At 39.3% G+C, this 19,697-nt stretch overlaps 3 protein-coding genes across 3 annotated transcripts; 2 read left to right on the forward strand and 1 right to left on the reverse strand.

The window, feature by feature from the left end:
• Positions 1 to 159: 159 nt before the first annotated feature.
• On the reverse strand, positions 160 to 3,016 carry LOC126624518 (putative Peroxidase 48). Its single transcript, XM_050293583.1, has 4 exons — positions 2,598 to 3,016; positions 1,633 to 1,830; positions 958 to 1,123; positions 160 to 853 (listed from the first exon to the last, which is right to left on the reverse strand). Exons 1-4 carry the CDS (start codon positions 2,949 to 2,951, stop codon positions 354 to 356), a joined length of 1,218 nt encoding a protein of 405 aa, XP_050149540.1. The 5' UTR covers positions 2,952 to 3,016; the 3' UTR covers positions 160 to 353.
• Positions 3,017 to 5,341: 2,325 nt separating this feature from the next.
• LOC126624524 (style cell-cycle inhibitor 1-A-like) lies at positions 5,342 to 13,509 on the forward strand. The gene is made up of 4 exons (XM_050293595.1): positions 5,342 to 5,499; positions 5,813 to 5,941; positions 6,420 to 6,475; positions 13,122 to 13,509. Exons 1-4 carry the CDS (start codon positions 5,430 to 5,432, stop codon positions 13,353 to 13,355), a joined length of 489 nt encoding a protein of 162 aa, XP_050149552.1. The 5' UTR covers positions 5,342 to 5,429; the 3' UTR covers positions 13,356 to 13,509.
• A 1,224-nt stretch (positions 13,510 to 14,733) lies between these two features.
• LOC126624520 (proteasome subunit alpha type-2-A-like) lies at positions 14,734 to 19,374 on the forward strand. Its single transcript, XM_050293585.1, has 12 exons — positions 14,734 to 14,867; positions 15,018 to 15,093; positions 15,199 to 15,275; positions 16,286 to 16,350; positions 16,588 to 16,634; positions 17,080 to 17,155; positions 17,586 to 17,653; positions 17,966 to 18,035; positions 18,257 to 18,342; positions 18,708 to 18,770; positions 18,940 to 19,005; positions 19,111 to 19,374. The coding sequence occupies exons 2-12, from the start codon at positions 15,053 to 15,055 to the stop codon at positions 19,157 to 19,159; spliced, it is 708 nt and encodes a 235-aa protein (XP_050149542.1). The 5' UTR covers positions 14,734 to 14,867; positions 15,018 to 15,052; the 3' UTR covers positions 19,160 to 19,374.
• Positions 19,375 to 19,697: the final 323 nt, after the last annotated feature.

Genomic DNA, 19,697 nt, shown 5'->3' on the forward strand with positions numbered 1-19,697 from the left:
CAAAGTAAAAACCTTTTTATGCACGTATACGTCGTTCTGTCTCTCCTTTCGATGGTTCAGGGCGCGGCCCCACTTCTTATGGAGCAGCTGCACTCGAGGTTTTGTGGAGCTTCTCAATTTATAAAATGAATCAAAAGAGAAGCTCCAAGAAATCTCGAATGTTGCTGCTCCGGTGATTCCGATGGTTATATATGAATAACGACGGTAAAACTAGTCTAGACATAGTTTCTCTGATGAAAAGAAACAAGATACCAATCAATATGGAAGGCTAATCAGAACTGTACAACCAACACCAGATGGGGTAAAAATTACTCTTCAAGACAAAACAGATTCCATGCCACAGCGCGTGCAGTTTAAGAAGTCTGCAGTGGCAAAGAGCAGTCCACCCTGACCTGACCTGGAGATCCGTTGGCCGCCTTTAGCTTTGACATCTTCATCATAGCCCTGGCAAAGTCCATCCGGAAGGTTGATCCGTCATCGGATGCATAAGCTCTGACCAACCTTGCAGTCCTCTCATTTGCCATCAGTTGCTGATCAGCAAAGAGGAGTCCTCTGCCCTTCAATAAGCTCTGGTAATAGTGAGTGTCAAAGCCTCTCCCAGATGGTACGGATGAAGACAACTGCTGGAAGTATGGCATCCCCCTCAGTCCCGACGACCTCTCCCTCATCAATCCCCTTGTTGGCCCTGGTGCAGGTGACTTCTGGCTGCTCCTTGTTCCATTGTCATCGCAGACAAATCTCATCTCCTTCAGGAAACTAGGAGAAACAGTGGGGTCTGGTTTGCCCGTGCCCTTAAAGTTGTTAAGACGGGCCTGAATGAACTCACATCCAATCTTTCCAATGTTGTGCGCTCCTATAGATGTGAAAAAAAAAAAAAAAATCAAACATTAGACTTCTCATCCATTTCAATTCCATAGAACAAGAACTAAAGAACAGACCAGCTTTTTGAGTACGTACCTAGAAGACTGACAGTTTCTCGGTCGCTAAATCCTCTCACCGAGAACAGATGAAGTGTCTGAGTGATGTTATCATCAGGTTTAGGAATTTCAGCCAATGCTTCATCATGGTAGGACATGGTGCTATCTCTTCTACCAGTGAACACCGGATAAAAGGGGCCATCAGCCTACCATTTCAGATATGAGAAACACATCAGCATCAAAGAAGAAGACAGCTAAAAGTGCAGTTGTGGAATACTGAAACAAGCAAACAATCAAATTATTATGGACGCGCAAAGTAAATTTTACACTTAGTAACTGAGGAACACCGGCAAAATGTAGAGACAGTTTAAAACCTTAAAGTTTAACACAACAGTATGCACAACTGAAAGCACCAAATATCAAATCAATAATTGATGGTGTGATAGTTTTGGTTTATGATTTCTCTCTTGTATTTTGGTTCTCTAATTGGAAAGTTTTGCCTTGGAAACAGTTTCAGATACACATATACTTGACCAAGTATCAATCAAACAATGAAAATCAAAACAACTAAAAACGCAGGCAAGTACTGTGACGGTCCAGCAGTAAAACATGTCAAGACTGAGAAAATGGAGCGATAAAACATGTCAAGACTACTGTGGCGATAGAGCAGTAAAACATGTCAAGAGGACTGAGAAGATGGTGTAGTAAAACATACCAGAACAATGCCATCTCTGGTGGCAAGAGCCAGTATGTCAGCACAAGATACCACTCCTGGACAAACATTTTCGAGCACCTCCTTGATCAGGTCCACATTTTCGAATCCCTTCAAGGTCTTATTTGGCACAGCCTGCTTCTCTATGGAATGGTTTTTATTCCCATTGCTGTCATCCAAGAGGACTGAAGCATCACAGCCCTGATTCAAAAACCCCACAACAACATTAAGAATCACATATGGAATTAGAAAATCCACAAGATTCAGAATAAAAGTCACAGGAATGGTTTCGGAAGCATAATACAATAAAAGGTTCATGTTCACAGGCATGGTTTCGGAGCATAATACAAAAAAACGTTTAGGTTCACCCAACCGGAATAGTCAAGCATGAATAACAGTTTTAAGTTAACAATTTTCAAGCAGAAAACATCCCATTTCACCGATTTAAACCAGCATTGATCGTATAAAGCAGTAACCAGACAAAAGGAAACTACGACATCCGATTGAAAAACTCTTCAAAATTCAATACATAGAATCCAGTAACCAAATAAGACTAAGAAACACTCATAAATATCACGTAAGATAAATCATACACCTTATAGTTCAAGATTCACAGGTTACAATCAACCCGGATGAAGATATGTCACGATTTAAGGAAGAAATCCCACAGCACAGCAATCAAAACCCATTTGTGAAAAACCACAGGGAAGAAGAAATCAAAACTAAAACCAGAAAACCAGAAAACCCAGAACAATCAAAACAAAAACCGTCGAGAAAAACCCACACAAATGAAGAGAGTCAGAGAACCCAGAGCAAGATTAGAATTTGGAAGAAACTCCATTGAGAAAAACCCCCAAAGATGAACAAAAGCAGCATCAAGATTAAAGGCAGAGCAATCAGAACAAAACCCATATGAGAAATAGCCACAAAGATGAAGAAAAAAAAGAATCTTGGGGCTGGGGATATACCTGAATGAAGCAGTCATGGAAGAAGAGGCGCAGCAGCTGAGCAGAGACATTCTTCTGCTGGGAGTAAATCTGCGCCATCGTCGACCTCACAATGGTCTCAGCTTCTGGGCAAGTCTCGCGGTAGAAATCGTATTCAAGATCCGATTGAACTCCATCACTCATCTCCTCTGTGACGAAATCTTGGCCGCCATCGGAAGAAGCCAGAGAAACCAGATTGACCAGTGGTTCTTGGGCGGAGGAGGAGGCGGAGAGAAAGGCTCTCTCCGATTCGCCTCTCGGGTTGTTCAGGGACAGCAGCACAGAGAAGATCACCACCATAGCGACGACGAACCCTCTCATTATGCTCATCGTCATCTTCTTTCTTGCTCTCTCGCTCCTCTCTCTCTCTCTCTCTCTCTCTCTCGCTCTACCGACTCTGAAATCTATATGTAGTGAGAGAATAGAAGCGGGAAATGCCCAACTGAATGAGGTTTCCGTTTGGGGTGGGCCCCTTTTAAAGACAAGGATAGTTGGTTAGTTTAGTTGGGGTGGGCCCCTTTAGCATATTTTCAATTTGGCCCTCGTACTTACGGGAATTGCAGGGATAGTTCTTTTAAGGGATTTTTAACGAAAAGTTTCTGGTACTGTTCCCTTTAACAAAAAATCATATTTTTACACTAAAAAGTCAATCCTGGTACTATTCACTTTACTATTTATGTCACATCCTGGCCCGGGGTCTACCACATCCTAGGCCCGCTCTACCACTGTAACATGATATTGTCCGTTTTGGGTCCCGACTACACCCTCACGATTTTGTTTATGGGAACTCACAAGAGAACTTCTCAGTGGGTCATCCATCATGGGATTGCTCTTACGCGCTACTTGCTTAACTTCGGAGTTCCGATGGAACTCGAAGCCGCTTCCAAAAGGCCTCATGCTAGGTAGGGATGAGAATATACATATAAGAATCACTCCCCTGGACGATGTGGGATCTTACAATTTATTTTGTCCTTATCGTCAAAACTCAAAGTTTTCAATCTCTTTCATTAGTTTTCTTTCTTTTAAAGCCACATTTGCATTTTTTTAAGGAGTTTAGAGTTTAATAATTTACTATTTTTTAGCAAGGTCCTTCATCTTGTAAGCAATTCCTAAGCTCTCTCGTTTAGACATTATTTTATAATTCTCTATTTTATCAAAAGCTTTTTAGCCCCAGTTGTTTAACTGAAATAAAAAAAAAATGGTATAAGGAAGTAAGCACGAGACAAGTCACATTTGGGTTTTATCTAAAAACACCCATTGCATAAATGGACATAGCTAAGTCAGTCAGAATTGTGTACAACTCTACACCAATTTTTTTTCTTGTTTCAGATGAGTCGTATAATTTGTGAGTGATGCTTGTAGAAGTGTAATAAATTTATGGGAAAATTAGAATCCCCTACAGTTTTTATATATCATTTAGATTAAACATTTGTACTTTTTTAAAATTTGATTAAAGTGCTTTGACCAATAGTTACCTCTATTTTTTTTAAATTAAAATAATTTTTGAATTTATCCTTTTATCTGCACAATGCACTTTTCCTTATTTAGTGGAGATATTAGTAATTAAACTATATTTTCCCTTCTTCCAAATATGTTTTTTCGATCACAGTTTTTTTATTTTTGGGTATGCAAACATTTGATATTATTTTTTTTCCAAATGGTTTTTTCTTTTTCAAATAGTTGGTGATCAACATATAAGCTCTGTGTATTTTTTCAATGTTTTTGTGAAATTATATTTTTTTTGCTGTTTTTTAAGTATAGTTGTTGACGAATTATTATTAGGTACAATACATTACGTATATATTATCTGCGGGTACGTTTGAATTTACTAAAATCATTAATTGGTACGTTTGATTTGATACATATTGTTAATATTGGTACATTATTTTTATTTTGGTACGTTTTATTTTGAACACATTTTGTATTGGTACGTTTATAGTATTCTCAATCCTATTTTCTCTTAACGTACTAAAAGAAAAACTCATTTTGGTACGTTTGATTTTGGGGGATTTAAAAATATTTTAAACTATTTTGGAAAAAAAAAATATCTTAAATCGTAGATAATTATTGCTAAATTGTAGCATTATTGTGAAAATAAATTGAATCTAACCAACTTTTTTTTTTACAATTATCTCTAATGGAGGAGAGTGTAATCAAAAGGCTAAATTATAGGAAATTTGTTACAATATAATGGGCATATAGCACCAAAATTATGATAAAAAAAAGTTTAATCAAATCATTAAAAGGCATGGATGTTTGATCTAGAAAATTCAAAACTGAGGCGCCTAATAGTTTTCCTTGTTACGCTTTTTAATGCTTTGGCCCATAGGGGGAGAAGTTTTCTTATTATTCAATAAATTTACCTCTCAAATTTAACAATTGAGTTTGTTTGGAAATGTTTTTAAATGACAAAATGTTTTTAGAGAAATATGTTTGGGTTACAAAAGCATTTGAAGTGCTTTTGCAAGAAACATCAGTTTTGGACTTATTTCAGTAAGCACTTTAGGTGATTTTTCAGGTTTTATGTTCATTTTTACTCAGGATTAATTCCAAAAATATTACCGAAAGAACTTTCAAACCTTTAAAACACTTCTAAACGAACCCAATTGTTGGTTTTGAGAGTAAATTTGTTAAATAATGTGTAAAAAAATGCTTTGATGAGTAGGCTAGGCTTTTTCTGGATATCATGGGCCGGTCTACGATCTTGGGCCCAAGGTTCAGGAGACGGTTTTCCGACCCGAGTAAGGCAGGGTTTCCCCTCCCTAGGTCGCGTCTCTCTCTCGCTCTGTCTCTGTAATTCTCTCTGCAATTCAAATGGGAAGCGACCGGAAATCCGAGGAGAAGAAGAAGAGTAGGAAAAGGAGCCCCTCTTCATCTTCCGAAGGTACTCTAATCTCCTCTTTCCCTTCTCTCTCTCTCTCTCTCTCTCTCTCTCCCACCCCTCCGATTTGTTCAATTTCATAGCCTTTGTGATTCTCGGTTCATGGCAGACTTCGTCTTTTCCCGTTGGGAAAGCATCGAACTTTTGATTTTTCTATCTTTCTCCAACATTTTCTCAGCAACCAAACAAGTTTTATTTTTCCTGGGTTTGCTTGAAAATGTGTGTAATTTGTTCCTCAGATACACACACACACACACACACATATATATATATTAATAATGGGGGTTTTATTGAATTCGGTCTTTGTTTTTTACAGATGAGGGAAGAGGCAAGAGGCAGAGAACAGGAGAAGATGAGGACAAGAAGAGCAGGAGGAGTGATAAAAAGGACAAGTCAAAGGACAAGAAAAAATCTCATAAGCACCCAAAACACCGTTCCGATAAGGGTATATCGATGCGAGTCTGAGTCTCACACTAGTTTAAGATGGATTTTACTTCGTTTAATCGAACTTTGCAATACTTGTTAAATCGAATTTTTGGGGATACACATATGGCTGTGAGTGCATTCACTTTCTTCTGACATCAAGCTGCTATTGTATACAGGCCTAATGGTTAAATTGTGATAGAAATTATGGTACTGCAGTCCAATTAGTGTAATGGTATATCGGAATTGGTATGGTTTTACCAGACACGCCCAGGCTTACTATTTACTACAAGTTGCGTTCGAATTAGTGTAATGGCATTGTTAGGATTTCGGGCACATCCTGTGTTTGATCGAGTTTTTTTTGACATTGGAGAAGTAAAAATAAACCGAGGAGATTAACTACATGAAAGTGCATTATTTGACTTACCATATGGTAAATTTTAAGCCTATTGAGGATGAGGTTCTTTTACTTATCACATTGACATTGTATTGTGCCTCAGAAAAGAAGACAAAAGATAAGCACAAAAGTAAACACCACAAAGGCGATCGCCTCTCGGTAAGCTTTCTTATCTCCCATCGTGATAAATGTGTGATGTTTGAAGTACTCTCAATCTGTGAACTATATATAATATGGATTTTACATGTACCTATAAATCCTTAGTGAAACAAAAAGAAAAAGGTCAAACTTCTTGCAAGTTGCAACATAGTGTATACAAACAATGGAAACCCGTCTTTACATTTAGTGTTGTAATCCAAAGTCCTAGAAAATGTTAGCAGAAGTCCTTCATACTTTGAGCAATTCACCTGATCTGAATTATTGAAGAAGTGAGGTAACCACATAACGTTAGGCTAAAGTTTGCAATTTGCGTAGATTTTCTGAAGTCGGCAAATATTTGATTTCGTTGTTTAGACATCTTTGTTATTGTTGGTATTCTGTATTAGCTTCATATGAAAGGCATCAAAAGTTTAGATTGTTTGTTGGAATATACAGAAAATCTGGGAACAGGGGGAGCTGCAACATATAGTTTCCATGGGTAACTACTTGTGATGCTCAAATATAGAAACCAGAAAACAATCTACTTACAAGTTGTGAGATCTAGTTTCAGTATGCCGTTTTTGGTATCACTTGTCTTTTCTTGCAAGTTATATTTCTTACGAAGTAGTGTCTTTAGTATTGTTTGGAAATATTTTTAGATTGAACTTAAGAGTTCGTGGTGCTCAACATATGGCAAGGTTGCCAGTCAATGCTCAAAGCAGTGTCTTTAGTAATTTTTGGACGAATGTTTGCTCCCTAGTTTTATTTCATGAAGACTCTCTCGTGGAAAGATGAAACTTTATCTAGCATTATAAGCTCCTGTAAAATGAATTTAATAAAAATCTGTGAACTTGCATTTTAGATCAACCTTTCTTTCCGTCCACAATCTGTTGTTGTGTAGAAAGTAAAATTACGTTTTGGAAGCTTGACCAGTTGGATGGATGAAGTGGAAGAGTGCATCCGGCGTGTTGTGTGACCGTCGTATGCCACTGAAGCTCAAGGGAAAATTTTATAGGACGGCAATAAGGCCGGCAATAAGGCCGGCGATGCTGTATGGCACAGAATGTTGGGCGGTGAAACACCAACACGTACACAAAATGGGTGTAGCGGAGATGAGGATGCTTCGTTGGATGTGTGGGCACACGAGAAAGGATAAGATTAGGAATGAGGATATCCGAGGTAAAGTAGGAGTAGCCGAAATTGAAGGAAAGATGAGAGAAAATCGGTTACGGTGGTTTGGACATGTGCAAAGAAGGCCCACTGACGCTCCGATTAGAAGATGCGACTATGGGACAGAGGTTCAGGGCCGAAGGGGTAGAGGAAGACCTAGGAAAACTTTGGAAGAGACTCTAAGAAAAGACTTAGAGTACTTGGATCTAACGAAGGACATGACACATGATCGAGCACAATGGCGTTCTAAGATTCATATAGCCGATCCCACTCAGTGACTTGGATTTTCCAAGTCTCCAACCGAGAAGTTTTCCTCACTCGGGAAATTAAGGGAACGCTACCCCAACCTACATGCTCCACTCAGAAAGCTTCAACATACAAGCTTCAACAAAAGAAAATTCAAAGAACTTAGCGAAGAAGGCTTTGGTGTATTTAACACAATACGTTGAAATGAAGGAAAGCTTATTTATTGATATCCCCGATAAGCTACAAATATGTACATATACATGAGTCAAAATAAACACACAAGAGGGAGCCTTCACAAAGGTTGCTTAGGAGAAGTCTCAGCAGTCGGTAGAGCCCCAGAAAGAGAAGGCACCGGAGGGGGATCATTTGGAGCCTCAGTACTGGACAGAACCCTAGAAGGAGGAGGCATCAGAGGTTGATCATTTGGAGCTTCATTACGCGATACAGTCCCAGAAGACGAAGGCAATAAATGCCTTTGGAACAAACCCACAAATCTCTGATGATCAAGTAAAACCTGACCATCAGTTTCCTTCATCTGGTCAAGCTTCCTCTTCATGTTTGTAGCATAGTCATGTGCGAGCCGGTGCAACTGTTTATTCTCATGCTTGAGCCCCCTAATCTCCTGTTTGAGACTCATCACTTCAGCCGCCAATGATTCAACTTGGCGGGTTCGAGCAAATAGGCGTTGGGCCATATTAGACACAGAACCTGCACACTGAACACTGAGAGCCAGCGAATCCTTAACAGCTAACTCATCAGACCGTTTGGAAAGTAGTCTGTTATCTTTGGGAGTGAGAAGGTTCCTGGCCACCACCGCAGCGGTCATATCATTCTTCATCACGGAATCCCCAACGGTAAGAGGACCAGTAGGGGAGACGAAGGATGGGCGCCATATGTTGTCTGGAGAAGGCGGGGCTGCCTCTTCAACAAGGTTCAAGTCAAAACGACGGTCGGAGGGGCCAGACATTTTCAAAGGTGTTGAAGAGAGAAGAGGTCGGACAAATCAAGATCTTAGAAGTGCAAGAATGAAGCTTCTACTGGTGGAGATTCAAGTGTGCTTTGGAACTTAATGCCAGCCCCTATAAAAATCTGCACTCGACGGAGCTTCAGAAATCGAAGAGGCGCCTGCTCAGAAATCGAAGAGGCGTTTGCTTTCTCAAAAGCTGGGCTGCTTAGAGATCACGAGGGTTGATCTCAGAAATCGAAGAGGCGTTTGCTTTCTCAAAAGTTGGGCTGCTCAAAGACCACGAAGGCCGATCTCAGAAATCGAAGAGGCGCTCGTTTTCTCAAAAGCTGGGCTCCCCATAGACCACGAGGGCCGATCTCAGAAATCGAAGAGGCACCTACTTTTCCAGCCTTGTCAGCACCTATCACACGCACACTCAGCTTTGCGAAAATTATGGGCATTCTGTCAAAGACTTCTGGGGAAGTAGAAAACACATGAATCTTACTGTTCAATCACCCATTTCCCACACGCAACAATAGCTCATGGGTACCACAGATAACTTTGCCAAAGTTCTCTGCCAAAGTTGAGCACGTGAAGCTTGCAGCTCCCACTACATCGCTCTGACCAAGAAGGGTAAAAGAATAGCAAAGAAACAGCATTAACAAAGTTTAGACCCATAAATTTTGAAGGTCTAGCTACCATATTATTACCCACAAGGGTAAAGGAACAGTACCACTGCTGGATAATTGGAAAGTCCCTGTGTGTCAACCTCTGTGCTTCGTGGCAAGGTAGACTAGCAAACATGCCCAACCTTTACTCACATTCGAGAAAACACTCCCAATAAGATTGCTTGCTCCAAAATCGAAAAGGCACCGTCCTCCGAATCTCAAGAGCCAGACTCCCAACATGACTACTTTCTTAAAAATCGAAGAGAGGGTAAAGGAACAGTACCATTGCTGGATAATTGGAAAGTCCCTGTGTGTCAACCTCTGTGCTTCGTGGCAAGGTAGACTAGCAAACATGCCCAACCTTTACTCACATTCGAAAAAACACTCCCAACAAGATTGCTTGCTCCAAAATCGAAGAGGCACCGTCCTCCGAATCTCGAGAGCCAGACTCCCAACATGATTACTTTCTCAAAAATCGAAGAGACACTGCTCCCCGAATCTCGAGAGCCAGACCCCCAGCATGATTGCTTTCTCAAAAATCGATGAGGCATCGTTCTCCGAATCAATCGAAGAGACGCTCGCTTTCTCAAAAGCTGGGCTGCTCAGAGACCACGAGGGCCGATCTCAGAAATCGAAGAGGCACCTACTTTTCTAGCCTTGTCAGCACCTGTCACACGCACACTCAGCTTTGCAGAAATTATGGGCATTCTGTCGAAGACTTCTGGTGAAGTAGAAAGCACATGAATCTTACTGTTCAATCACCCACTTCCCACACGCAACAATAGCTCATGGGTACCACAGATAACTTTGCCAAAGTTCTCTGCCAAAGTTGAGCACGTGAAGCTTGCAGCTCCCACTACATCGCCCTGACCAAGAAAGGTAAAAGAATAGCAAAGAAACAGCACTAACAAAGTTTAGACACATAAATTTTGAAGGTCTAGCTACCATATTATTACCCACAAGGGTAAAGGAACAGTACCACTGCTGGATAATTGGAAAGTCCCTGTGTGTCAACCTCTGTGCTTCGTGGCAAGGTAGACTAGCAAACATGCCCAACCTTTACTCACATTCGAGAAAACACTCCCAACAAGATTGCTTGATCCAAAATCGAAGAGGCACCGTCCTCCGAATCTCGAGAGCCAGACTCCCAACATGACTACTTTCTCAAAATCGAAGAGAGGGTAAAGGAACAGTACCATTGCTGGATAATTGGAAAGTCCCTGTGTGTCAACCTTTGTGCTTCGTGGCAAGGTAGACTAGCAAACATGCCCAACCTTTACTCACATTCGAGACAACACTCCCAACAAGATTGCTTGCTCCAAAATCGAAGAGGCACTGCCCTCCGAATCTCGAGAGCCAGACTCCCAACATGATTACTTCCTCAAAAATCGAAGAGACACTGCTCTCCGAATCTCGAGAGTCAGACCCCCAACATGATTGCTTTCTCAAAAATCGAAGAGGCACCGTTCTCCGAATCTCGAGAGCCAGATACCACAGACCACTTTTTCAAAGTGCTCTGACAGAGTTAAAACATGTGAAACTGGCAGCTCCCACTACCGTGCTATGACCAAGCAGGGTAAAGGAATAGCATTACTACTTGTTGTTAGGGAGACTCCTATATATGTCGACCTCCATCCCCAACGGACAGGCAGACCTGCAAAAATGCTCAACCCTTCATCATATCTGAGAGGGCACTCCCAACGAAGCCTTTCGAAATATTCAGCTTTCTTTCCTCCCGATAATACCTCTGCAAACAAGCTATACTAGAGCAAGAATATCTCATATCATCAGGGTTAAAAGCAAGAGTATCCCATATCATGCTTTTTCCCTGTCTTTTCTTTTGGCCTTGTTTTTACCTGCAAGACAAGGAGAAAGAGAGCAATCAGTCAGCACTTGGAATCAAGCTTCCAGCCAGGAACTGACTGCCTGGAACCCCTTACCTGATTACTTACCTGGCATTGCTCTCGAGTACTCATCTTTAACATCTTATGTTTCCATGGAAGATTCCGCATCTGCTTGAGGAACAGATAGGGCAAGTGCGAAGGATACAAGGAAGCATGTGGAGACAAGCGTAACAGCACACGTGCCGATACATCCATTACTCTGTCAAAAGCAAAAGTATCCCATATCAGCAGGGTGGAACGTACTCTAGATTTGATGGACTTGTTTTGACCCTCAAATTCTTCAGTCGGCCTTATACTCTGGAGGAAACCAGAAAACCCTCCAGCTCAGTTCAAGAATAAGCTTGTGGAAAGTTACTTCTTCAAAAGCAAAAGTATCTCATATCATCTCTTCTCATTTTTCTTCTCTTTATCCTTCATACTGCTGCAAGATGGGGAGAAGGTGAACAATCAGTCGGAGCTCTGATTGCTTACCTTGTCTGTCACCTCTTTCAGCAGACCCATCTAGCTCCGCGACTTGGGGGACTCCTACTACATGGTTTGTATCGCGCTTGACCAAGCCTGAAACTACAAGTAAGCTTCAAGTGAAATTGATACATTACCTTGTGCATCTCCACCAGTTAAAGATACCACACCTGGATGGAGGAAGAGTACTTCCAGAGAAGATGCCACATCTACCTATGAGACAGATAAGGCAAGTCAAGACGACACCACACTCCGATACTTAGAAGTTTCGTGATTACGAGATCATTCTCCCACAATATTTCCTAATGTCATTTGTACTAAATCATTCACTTGTACTCACTAAAGGAGAGCTTGAACCTATGTACTTGTGTAAACCCTTCACAATTAATGAGAACTCTTCTATTCCGTGGACGTAGCCAATCTGGGTGAACCACGTACATTTTGTGTTTGCTTTCATATCTCTATCCATTTATATACTTATCCACACTAATGACCGGAGCAATCTAGCGAAGATCACAAAAAGCGACCGTTTTCGCTACCTATGATCTATCTTGCAAGAGAACAGAGAATTAGATGGAGATCTCAACCATAGAATACGAGCTGGATGGAAAGAGTGCATCCGGCGTGTTGTGTGACCGTCGTAGGCCACTGAAACTCAAGGGAAAATTTTATAGGACGGCAATAAGGCCAGCGATGTTGTATGGCACAGAATGTTGGGTGGTGAAGCATCAACACGTACACAAAATGGGTGTAGCGGAGATGAGGATGCTTCGTGGGATGTGTGGGCACACAAGAAAGGATAAGATTGGGAATGAGGATATCCGAGGTAAAGTAGGAGTAGCCGAAATTGTAGGAAAGATGAGAGAAAATCGGCTCCGGTGTTTTGGACATGTGCAAAGAAGGCCGACTGACGCTCCGGTTCGAAGATGTGACTACGGGACAGAGGTTCAGGGCCGAAGGGGTAGAGGAAGACCTAGGAAAACTTTGGAAGAGACTCTAAGAAAAGACTTAGAGTACTTGGATCTAACGGAGGACATGACACAAAACCGAGCGCAATGGCGTTCTAGGATTCATATAGCCGACCCCACTTAGTGGGAAAAGGCTTTGTTGTTGTTGTTGTTGTTGTGGAAGCTTGACCAGTTGGCACAAGGGATTCTCTGCATTTTGATATTGATTACTTGATGGTCCACCTTATTATCGTGTTCAGCATATCCGTTTCTTGAGCATTGATTTTCTGATGGTTAGGAGTTAAGAAGTATTTTTTCTTGCAGAAAATTGACTTCCAAGAGCTGTCGAATGATGACTATTTCCTCAAGAACAATGAGTTCTCTACGTGGCTGAAAGAAGAGAAAGATGTGTTCTTCTCCGATCTTTCATCAGAGTCCGCACGCCAACTATTTGCAGACTTCGTGAAAGTTTGGAACAAACAAAAACTTGAATCCAAGTACTACGAGGGGATCGCAAGTGGGCCCCGGTGTGCCCATGCGTGGAAAATTAAAGGATGAATTGCAAGAGCAGTGGATGATCTGGTTTTACCTGTTCTGTGTTGTTTATCAGTTAGGTTTTCTGTCTACTCAGGGATGGTTTGGTGTGACTAAAGATCAAGATGAAGTCACGTGTGTGTAGTTTTAATCTTCCTTTCTTACCATGGTGTTTCTACATGGCATTTGTTATCCATCATATCAAGCTCAAGCTCGAGCTCAACGTTACCTGCCCATTTTGGATCATGAGATAGCCTATTAGCATCCAACGAGATGAACTTTAACTGATATGATATGTACACATTATGCGGTACAAAAATACGATTAGGGGCCAAATGACACTTAGGCCATCTCTGAAGGAGGGCTAAAGGGTCATGTTTAGCCTATAGCACTGCAAGAAATTATATTGTAATGAACAGTATCATGTTATATTTTATACCATTTCCAACAGAGGGGGCCAAAAGGTTATAGGTCAAATATAGCCATTTGACAAAAAATTCATCTCCAACTAAAGAGGCCAAAGGTTCATAGGTCAAACATAACATTCTTAATAATTTATTATTTTAATTGAATTAATATAATTAATTAAATTAAACTACCATATTAAAATAAGATTTTGAACATATTTTGATTGCCACTTGCTACAATAACGAAGAAAGCTTGGTATTCTTGCACCTGCCACAAAGTCATGCTTGACATTCTGTCACTGGAGGGTTGGGTTGGCTGGTTGGAAATGGCCAGCCTGTTGGCCTGATTTGGGGGTTTTGACCTTGTGAGGCCCACAAGCCCTTTGGCCTAGCCCTCTGTTGGAGACGATTTTCGTGTCATTCTGAGATATTTTTAGCCCTACGACATTTTGACCGGATCGGTTGGAGATGGCCTTACAGTCCCTATTGTTTACTCTGATTTTCACTTGCGTCCATATAGTTTATTTTGTTACATTTATGTCCTACTTTCATTTTGAACAAAAAAAAATTGTCAAATTAAGTTGAATTTTCTATCCATTTGTGTGCGCATCTTCTCATTCAAGAACTATGGTTTAGTGGTATTCCTCTTCATTTGGGTGTGAGAGGTCTTAAGTTCGAATCTCGTTAGTGATGAATTCGATACCAAATTAGGCTGCCCATTGTATGAGTTAAACAAAGGGAACTTTAACGAAAAACATCAAGTATTGTTTACTTTAACAAAAAACCATATTTTTACACTAAAAAGTCAATCTTGGTACTATTCACTTTACCCTTTATTTTGTCCTTATCATTAAAACTCAAAATTTTCAAGCTCTTTTCATTAGTTTCCTTTAAACAAAACTCTACAAGGATCACAATGCAAAGTAAAACACTACAAGGTTGAAAGCAAAAATCCGAGTAAACTTCAAGGATTATCAGTGAAACTTAAGTCATAAATAAACAAGCTATGCCAGTCAGTACGGCGTCGTCGCATCCATCTTCTTCTTTGAAACACAGAAGAACGCTCACTTCAAGAAACCTTCTCTTTCGCGGGCGCTTCTGAACTTCCGAGTTTGATCCTCTGAGTCAGGTACGTCTCAAAAGACCCCAACTTTAGCTTGCCGTTAGGGTTCCAAAGAAACCCAATTTCCTAATTTTCACTACTCAAGTAACAATTAATTGTTTTTTTTTGTTTTTCAATTGAAAATTGATGGGTTCGTTCTGATATCTGTTTCCGCAGGTTTTTATTTTTATTTTTTTGGGTTGGAAAGCATAATGAGTGATAGCCAGTACTCATTTTCTCTTACGACTTTCAGGTATTTGACCTGGGAATTCAATTTGAATTTTGTACTGAAAATTTGATTGGAATATTGGGGTTTTTTTTTTTTGGATCATAATTTTTATTTTTATTTTGAATTCAGTCCTTCTGGGAAGCTTGTTCAGATTGAACATGCGCTAACGGCAGTTGGATCTGGCCAGACGTCTTTAGGGATTAAAGGTGTGCAAAAATCTTATGCATTCTCAAGTTGTTTCGGATACATTTGAATTTGAATTAACACTTTCTAAGTATTCGTCTGGAATAAGAAAGGAGACGGATTAAGTTGGTCAGAAAAAGAGATGAACAATCTGTTCATTGTTGCTAGAAACTGGTGTGAAAGAGTTAAAGGGTATTACATGTTAACTATATCGGTTCGGTGGTTGCAGCAAATATTTAGAATTGTTATCCTTGTTGTTAAGAATGAGCAAATTAATTTTTTTGTATTTATTTCCTGGTAAGGAACGGGTGTCCAACACCTCATTTGGAACTGAGTTTTTAGTGATCCACGATAAATGAAATTGGATGGAAGCTGAGTGTGGTATTTATGGTCGGTAGGGGGAAGAAAATGGGTGAAGTTGAATCAGTGCACTCAGGATAGAGAGATAAAAGAAGCTTAGAATTCCGACGTGGTAGAGTTTAGTGCTTATGTTTAGTTAAAATGAAATGCATTTTGGTCATTTTTTGTTTTGTAATTTGAGGTATGAATTGCGGACGATCTTGTAAAGAACTATTGGCAAGAAAGTGCCTAGTAACTATAAAAGGGAGATCACTACTAATCGTAGACATCCTTTCTTTAGGAGAAGTAAGACCCATCATACGCTTGATCACCAGTAATTTTAGATTTCATAGCTATATCTTATTATATTGGTTCGAGTTGATTTTCAATAATTATAAATTATGTGGATTGTTTGCAAGATTGGGCCTCATGCATCCTTGGGGTAATTTTAATGGACTTCAACTGAGATATCTTATTACACCATTTGAGTCAGTAGTTGTATAAAAGATAACTGTTCTTACTGCTGTAGTGCTAAACATAAATGTCTTCTGTTGCTGAAATATTTACATCTTTAACTTTTCTTCGTTTTGATTCAGCTCATTATTTGGCTCTTACGTCAGATAAGTTTTGAAATATATCATAAAGTTAGTGTCATTGGTTTTGTTATTTAGAAAAATCTGTCTTCTTGTTGCAGCTGCTAATGGAGTTGTCATAGCAACGGAGAAGAAACTGCCATCTATCTTAGTTGATGAAACATCTGTGAGTGAATATGCTACTCTTTTTGATAGACCGCAATTCATAAGTTATGTACTAGTTCTATGCCGGTGCTGGATTTCTAAATTTATTTGTACACTGATATATAGCTTGTGTATCTCATCAACTATTCTTGTTTGACAAACTGAATTTGTTTTCTTTACACCTCTATGGCATGTTCTCTCCAATAATCAAGTAGTATACTGGGGACTTCTTGTGACCTTTCGAGTTTTTGGGTTGCAGGTTCAGAAAATTCAGTTATTGACGCCAAACATTGGAGTTGTTTACAGGTTTGTCTGTACTACATGTTTGTGTTAAGTTGAGGTTTTTCACATTACTATTTTGATATTACTGTCATGTTGTTGCTGCTATAATGCTTCAATAATATCTGATCCACAAAAAGTCTTAGCTACAGTGGCTTTACCATGTTATCATATTATCGTGGTAAAACAAACCAATAATGAAATGAACAGTAGTTTATTGTTGGCGGGATCCATCATCCATAAAATATGAATTCACCTTTAGAGGACCCATATCACATGAATGATGTAGTTCCATTGAAAAATGATAAGAGTTCCACCAACAATGAATGCATGCCATTTTATTATTGATTTTGTTGTATCTAAGAATTCCTCATGATGTTTAAGAATTCCTCATGATGTTTAAGGGGTTTTAATTGGCGGGCTTTCTTTCTTCAGAGAAAAAATAACTGAAATTTACTGTTCTCTCATGCAGTGGCATGGGTCCAGATTTCAGAGTTCTGGTTCGGAAAAGTAGGAAACAGGCTGAGCAATATCATCAGTTGTATAAAGTATATCTCAAATTTTGTGTCTTTCATCTTTTATTCTTTTTATTTTTAGCCATAGTATTGATATTGTTCTTTGAACATATGCTAAGTATTGGAATTTCAGTTTACGTTCCTTAGAAGAATCCTATTGAATCGTTATTCTCCTTGATGTGCACCACAGCATTTAAAGCATTTTTTTGGTAATATCATTGTTTATATATTGGTTTTTAGCTTTTAAATATAGTGAATGAATATTTTTTGGTCGTGTGATCGGGCATAGAGTCTTAAGTGATACCTCCCTTTGGCCATCCGCATTCCTACCCCAATATGTTATAACGAGTCTCAACTTGAAACAAGTTGATTTATTACTTTATATAGTCACCCACCCAGTTAGTTACTGTAATTTGTATTTTTTGTTATGTAACTTACAATTTGATTTGGTGGGTATTTACAGGAACCTATCCCTGTTACACAACTAGTGAGGGAAGTTGCTGCTGTTATGCAGGAGTTCACACAGTCTGGGTAATTATCATTTTTTCTCACAACCTGGTTTACCTACCTTAAGATTTTTAACGATCTTGATCCTAAATTATCCTTCTTGGTCCGAACTTTTAATAAATTAAAAGGTTTTAATGCTTGAGTTGTTTATATAGAAAAATACGGGAAGGGAAGATTAGTATCATTTGAAAATTTTTAATCTTGATAACTTAAGCTTGAGTATTGTAATTATTTGCTTAGATTTCGTATACAGGCAAATGCATGTTTTGCGTATTCAACTTCAGGCTGCAATTAACTTTCAGGCCCTTTTCTCTGATTTGACTGTTATCCTTCTAGGGGTGTAAGGCCTTTTGGAGTTTCACTGCTGGTTGCCGGCTTTGATGACAAAGGTCCACAACTATTTCAGGTATGTATATTCTGTCCTCACCTAGTGTAAACTTATGGTGCACATTGTGCTCGAGTCTTTGAGAACAAACTATAGAGGTTTAGGGAGCGCAATCCTTTTTTCTTTCTAGTTGGCAATACACACACACATACCACAACCTTTTAAAGCTTTTGTAGTTATTTATTTTTCTGATATCTATTTTCCATTGGATTTCTGCGTGACTGATTTTTGTTATGCTGTAGGTGGACCCATCTGGTTCTTACTTTTCTTGGAAAGCTTCTGCCATGGGGAAAAATGTGTCTAACGCAAAAACATTTCTTGAGAAAAGGCAAGTTACGATCAACAATTATACAAACTGTTTTCTGGTTTATGTTCCTTTTGTCTAAATTTCTAACTAAAGCAATAACCATTGGAGGTGCTTAACATCTCATAATTGCATTGTACACTTAATTATGAATCAATGTTGGAGGCGTAACGAAATTCAGGAACTCAATAGTCATTGATTCTCAAGGGTAGTCTTCGTTCTATTTTATTTATCTCAGTAATTATTGACAGCTATATTGGCATTTCTAATCAGCAGCATGTACTCGTCAATCTTTTAACCCTTGAATTACATTCTATTTCTTTATCCTGGCCTTGAGTTTTATGTTTGCTATGAATTTAGCTGAGGATTCATGTGACCATTTCTTGTAGGTACACCGAGGACATGGAACTTGATGATGCTGTCCACACGGCAATATTGACCCTGAAAGAAGGGTAGGCACTTTATCCTTCAGTTTTTTTTATTTTACTTTTAGTCTTCCTAAAGGAAACAAATTCAGTTCTGAATTTATACACATACATTAAGTATAGCTGTACACCGTTGTTCTATCATACAAATATAAGTTAGCTCTTTTGTGACCTTTCTTTCTGCGTGCGGTTCTAGGTTTGAAGGACAAATTTCTGGTAAAAACATTGAGATTGGGATAATTGGCGCTGACAAAAAATTCAGGCAAGTTTCCCCTCACAACCCATTGTTTTAATTTTTATTCGTCGATTCACCCTTTGGTTGGCATGCATTAGCTTGTGAAGTTATTTTGTGATTGTGTTGTTGCAGAGTACTCACACCAGCTGAAATTGAAGATTACTTGGCCGAGGTGGAGTAGATTGAGACCAAGAAATTAGAAAGTTGAGCGACCATAAACTATAGAGTTGTCATGCTTTCGGGCGCCCCCCCGGGGGAGGGAGTGGTTTGTAGCCCCTCGCTTTGTTGTGCTAGCAAAATATGCTCTCGGATATTCTTAGTTTCAACTACTGTGCTTAAAAGGCTGTTAAACCTAATGGTCATGCACTTCTAATGACAATAACTTTGCTTGTGGCTCTTGATTTTCGTCAATAACTGCAAGCTTCCCGTATGCTTCCATGGCAGCCTCACTAACGAGAATGTTAAAGAAAACATTAGGTAGATTCATGTTTATCATAAATAGAGAATGACTAAATGAGAGAATTGCATTCACTAATCTTGTTATGAATTCACTATAATTTCTACTAAATTGAATGTTTGATAGACCAAATAATTAGACATTTAGAATTCAAATATTTATGAGAACAAAAACTTTTACCTAATATTTTACATAAACTTGTAACACTTCAACATGTAATTATCTATGAATGTGTCGCTTCATTAACAGATCTTATAATGAA

The sequence above is a fragment of the Malus sylvestris genome, chromosome 5, assembly GCF_916048215.2.
Source record: "Malus sylvestris chromosome 5, drMalSylv7.2, whole genome shotgun sequence".
Lineage (NCBI taxonomy): Eukaryota > Viridiplantae > Streptophyta > Magnoliopsida > Rosales > Rosaceae > Malus > Malus sylvestris.

Excerpts from the sequence above, each read along its gene's own strand:
- LOC126624518 (XM_050293583.1), bottom strand. The coding sequence starts at position 2,951 with ATGACGATGAGCATAATGAGAGGGTTCGTCGTCGCTATGGTGGTGATC. Across the intron at positions 1,124-1,632 it reads CCAGAGATGGCATTGTTCTG|GCTGATGGCCCCTTTTATCC; the intron begins GTATGTTTTACT and ends CTGAAATGGTAG. Across the intron at positions 854-957 it reads AGAAACTGTCAGTCTTCTAG|GAGCGCACAACATTGGAAAG; the intron begins GTACGTACTCAA and ends TCACATCTATAG.
- LOC126624524 (XM_050293595.1), top strand. The coding sequence starts at position 5,430 with ATGGGAAGCGACCGGAAATCCGAGGAGAAGAAGAAGAGTAGGAAAAGG. Across the intron at positions 5,500-5,812 it reads CCCCTCTTCATCTTCCGAAG|ATGAGGGAAGAGGCAAGAGG; the intron begins GTACTCTAATCT and ends TGTTTTTTACAG. Across the intron at positions 6,476-13,121 it reads ACAAAGGCGATCGCCTCTCG|AAAATTGACTTCCAAGAGCT; the intron begins GTAAGCTTTCTT and ends TTTTTCTTGCAG.
- LOC126624520 (XM_050293585.1), top strand. The coding sequence starts at position 15,053 with ATGAGTGATAGCCAGTACTCATTTTCTCTTACGACTTTCAG. Across the intron at positions 16,635-17,079 it reads AACATTGGAGTTGTTTACAG|TGGCATGGGTCCAGATTTCA; the intron begins GTTTGTCTGTAC and ends TCTCTCATGCAG. Across the intron at positions 18,771-18,939 it reads ATATTGACCCTGAAAGAAGG|GTTTGAAGGACAAATTTCTG; the intron begins GTAGGCACTTTA and ends GTGCGGTTCTAG.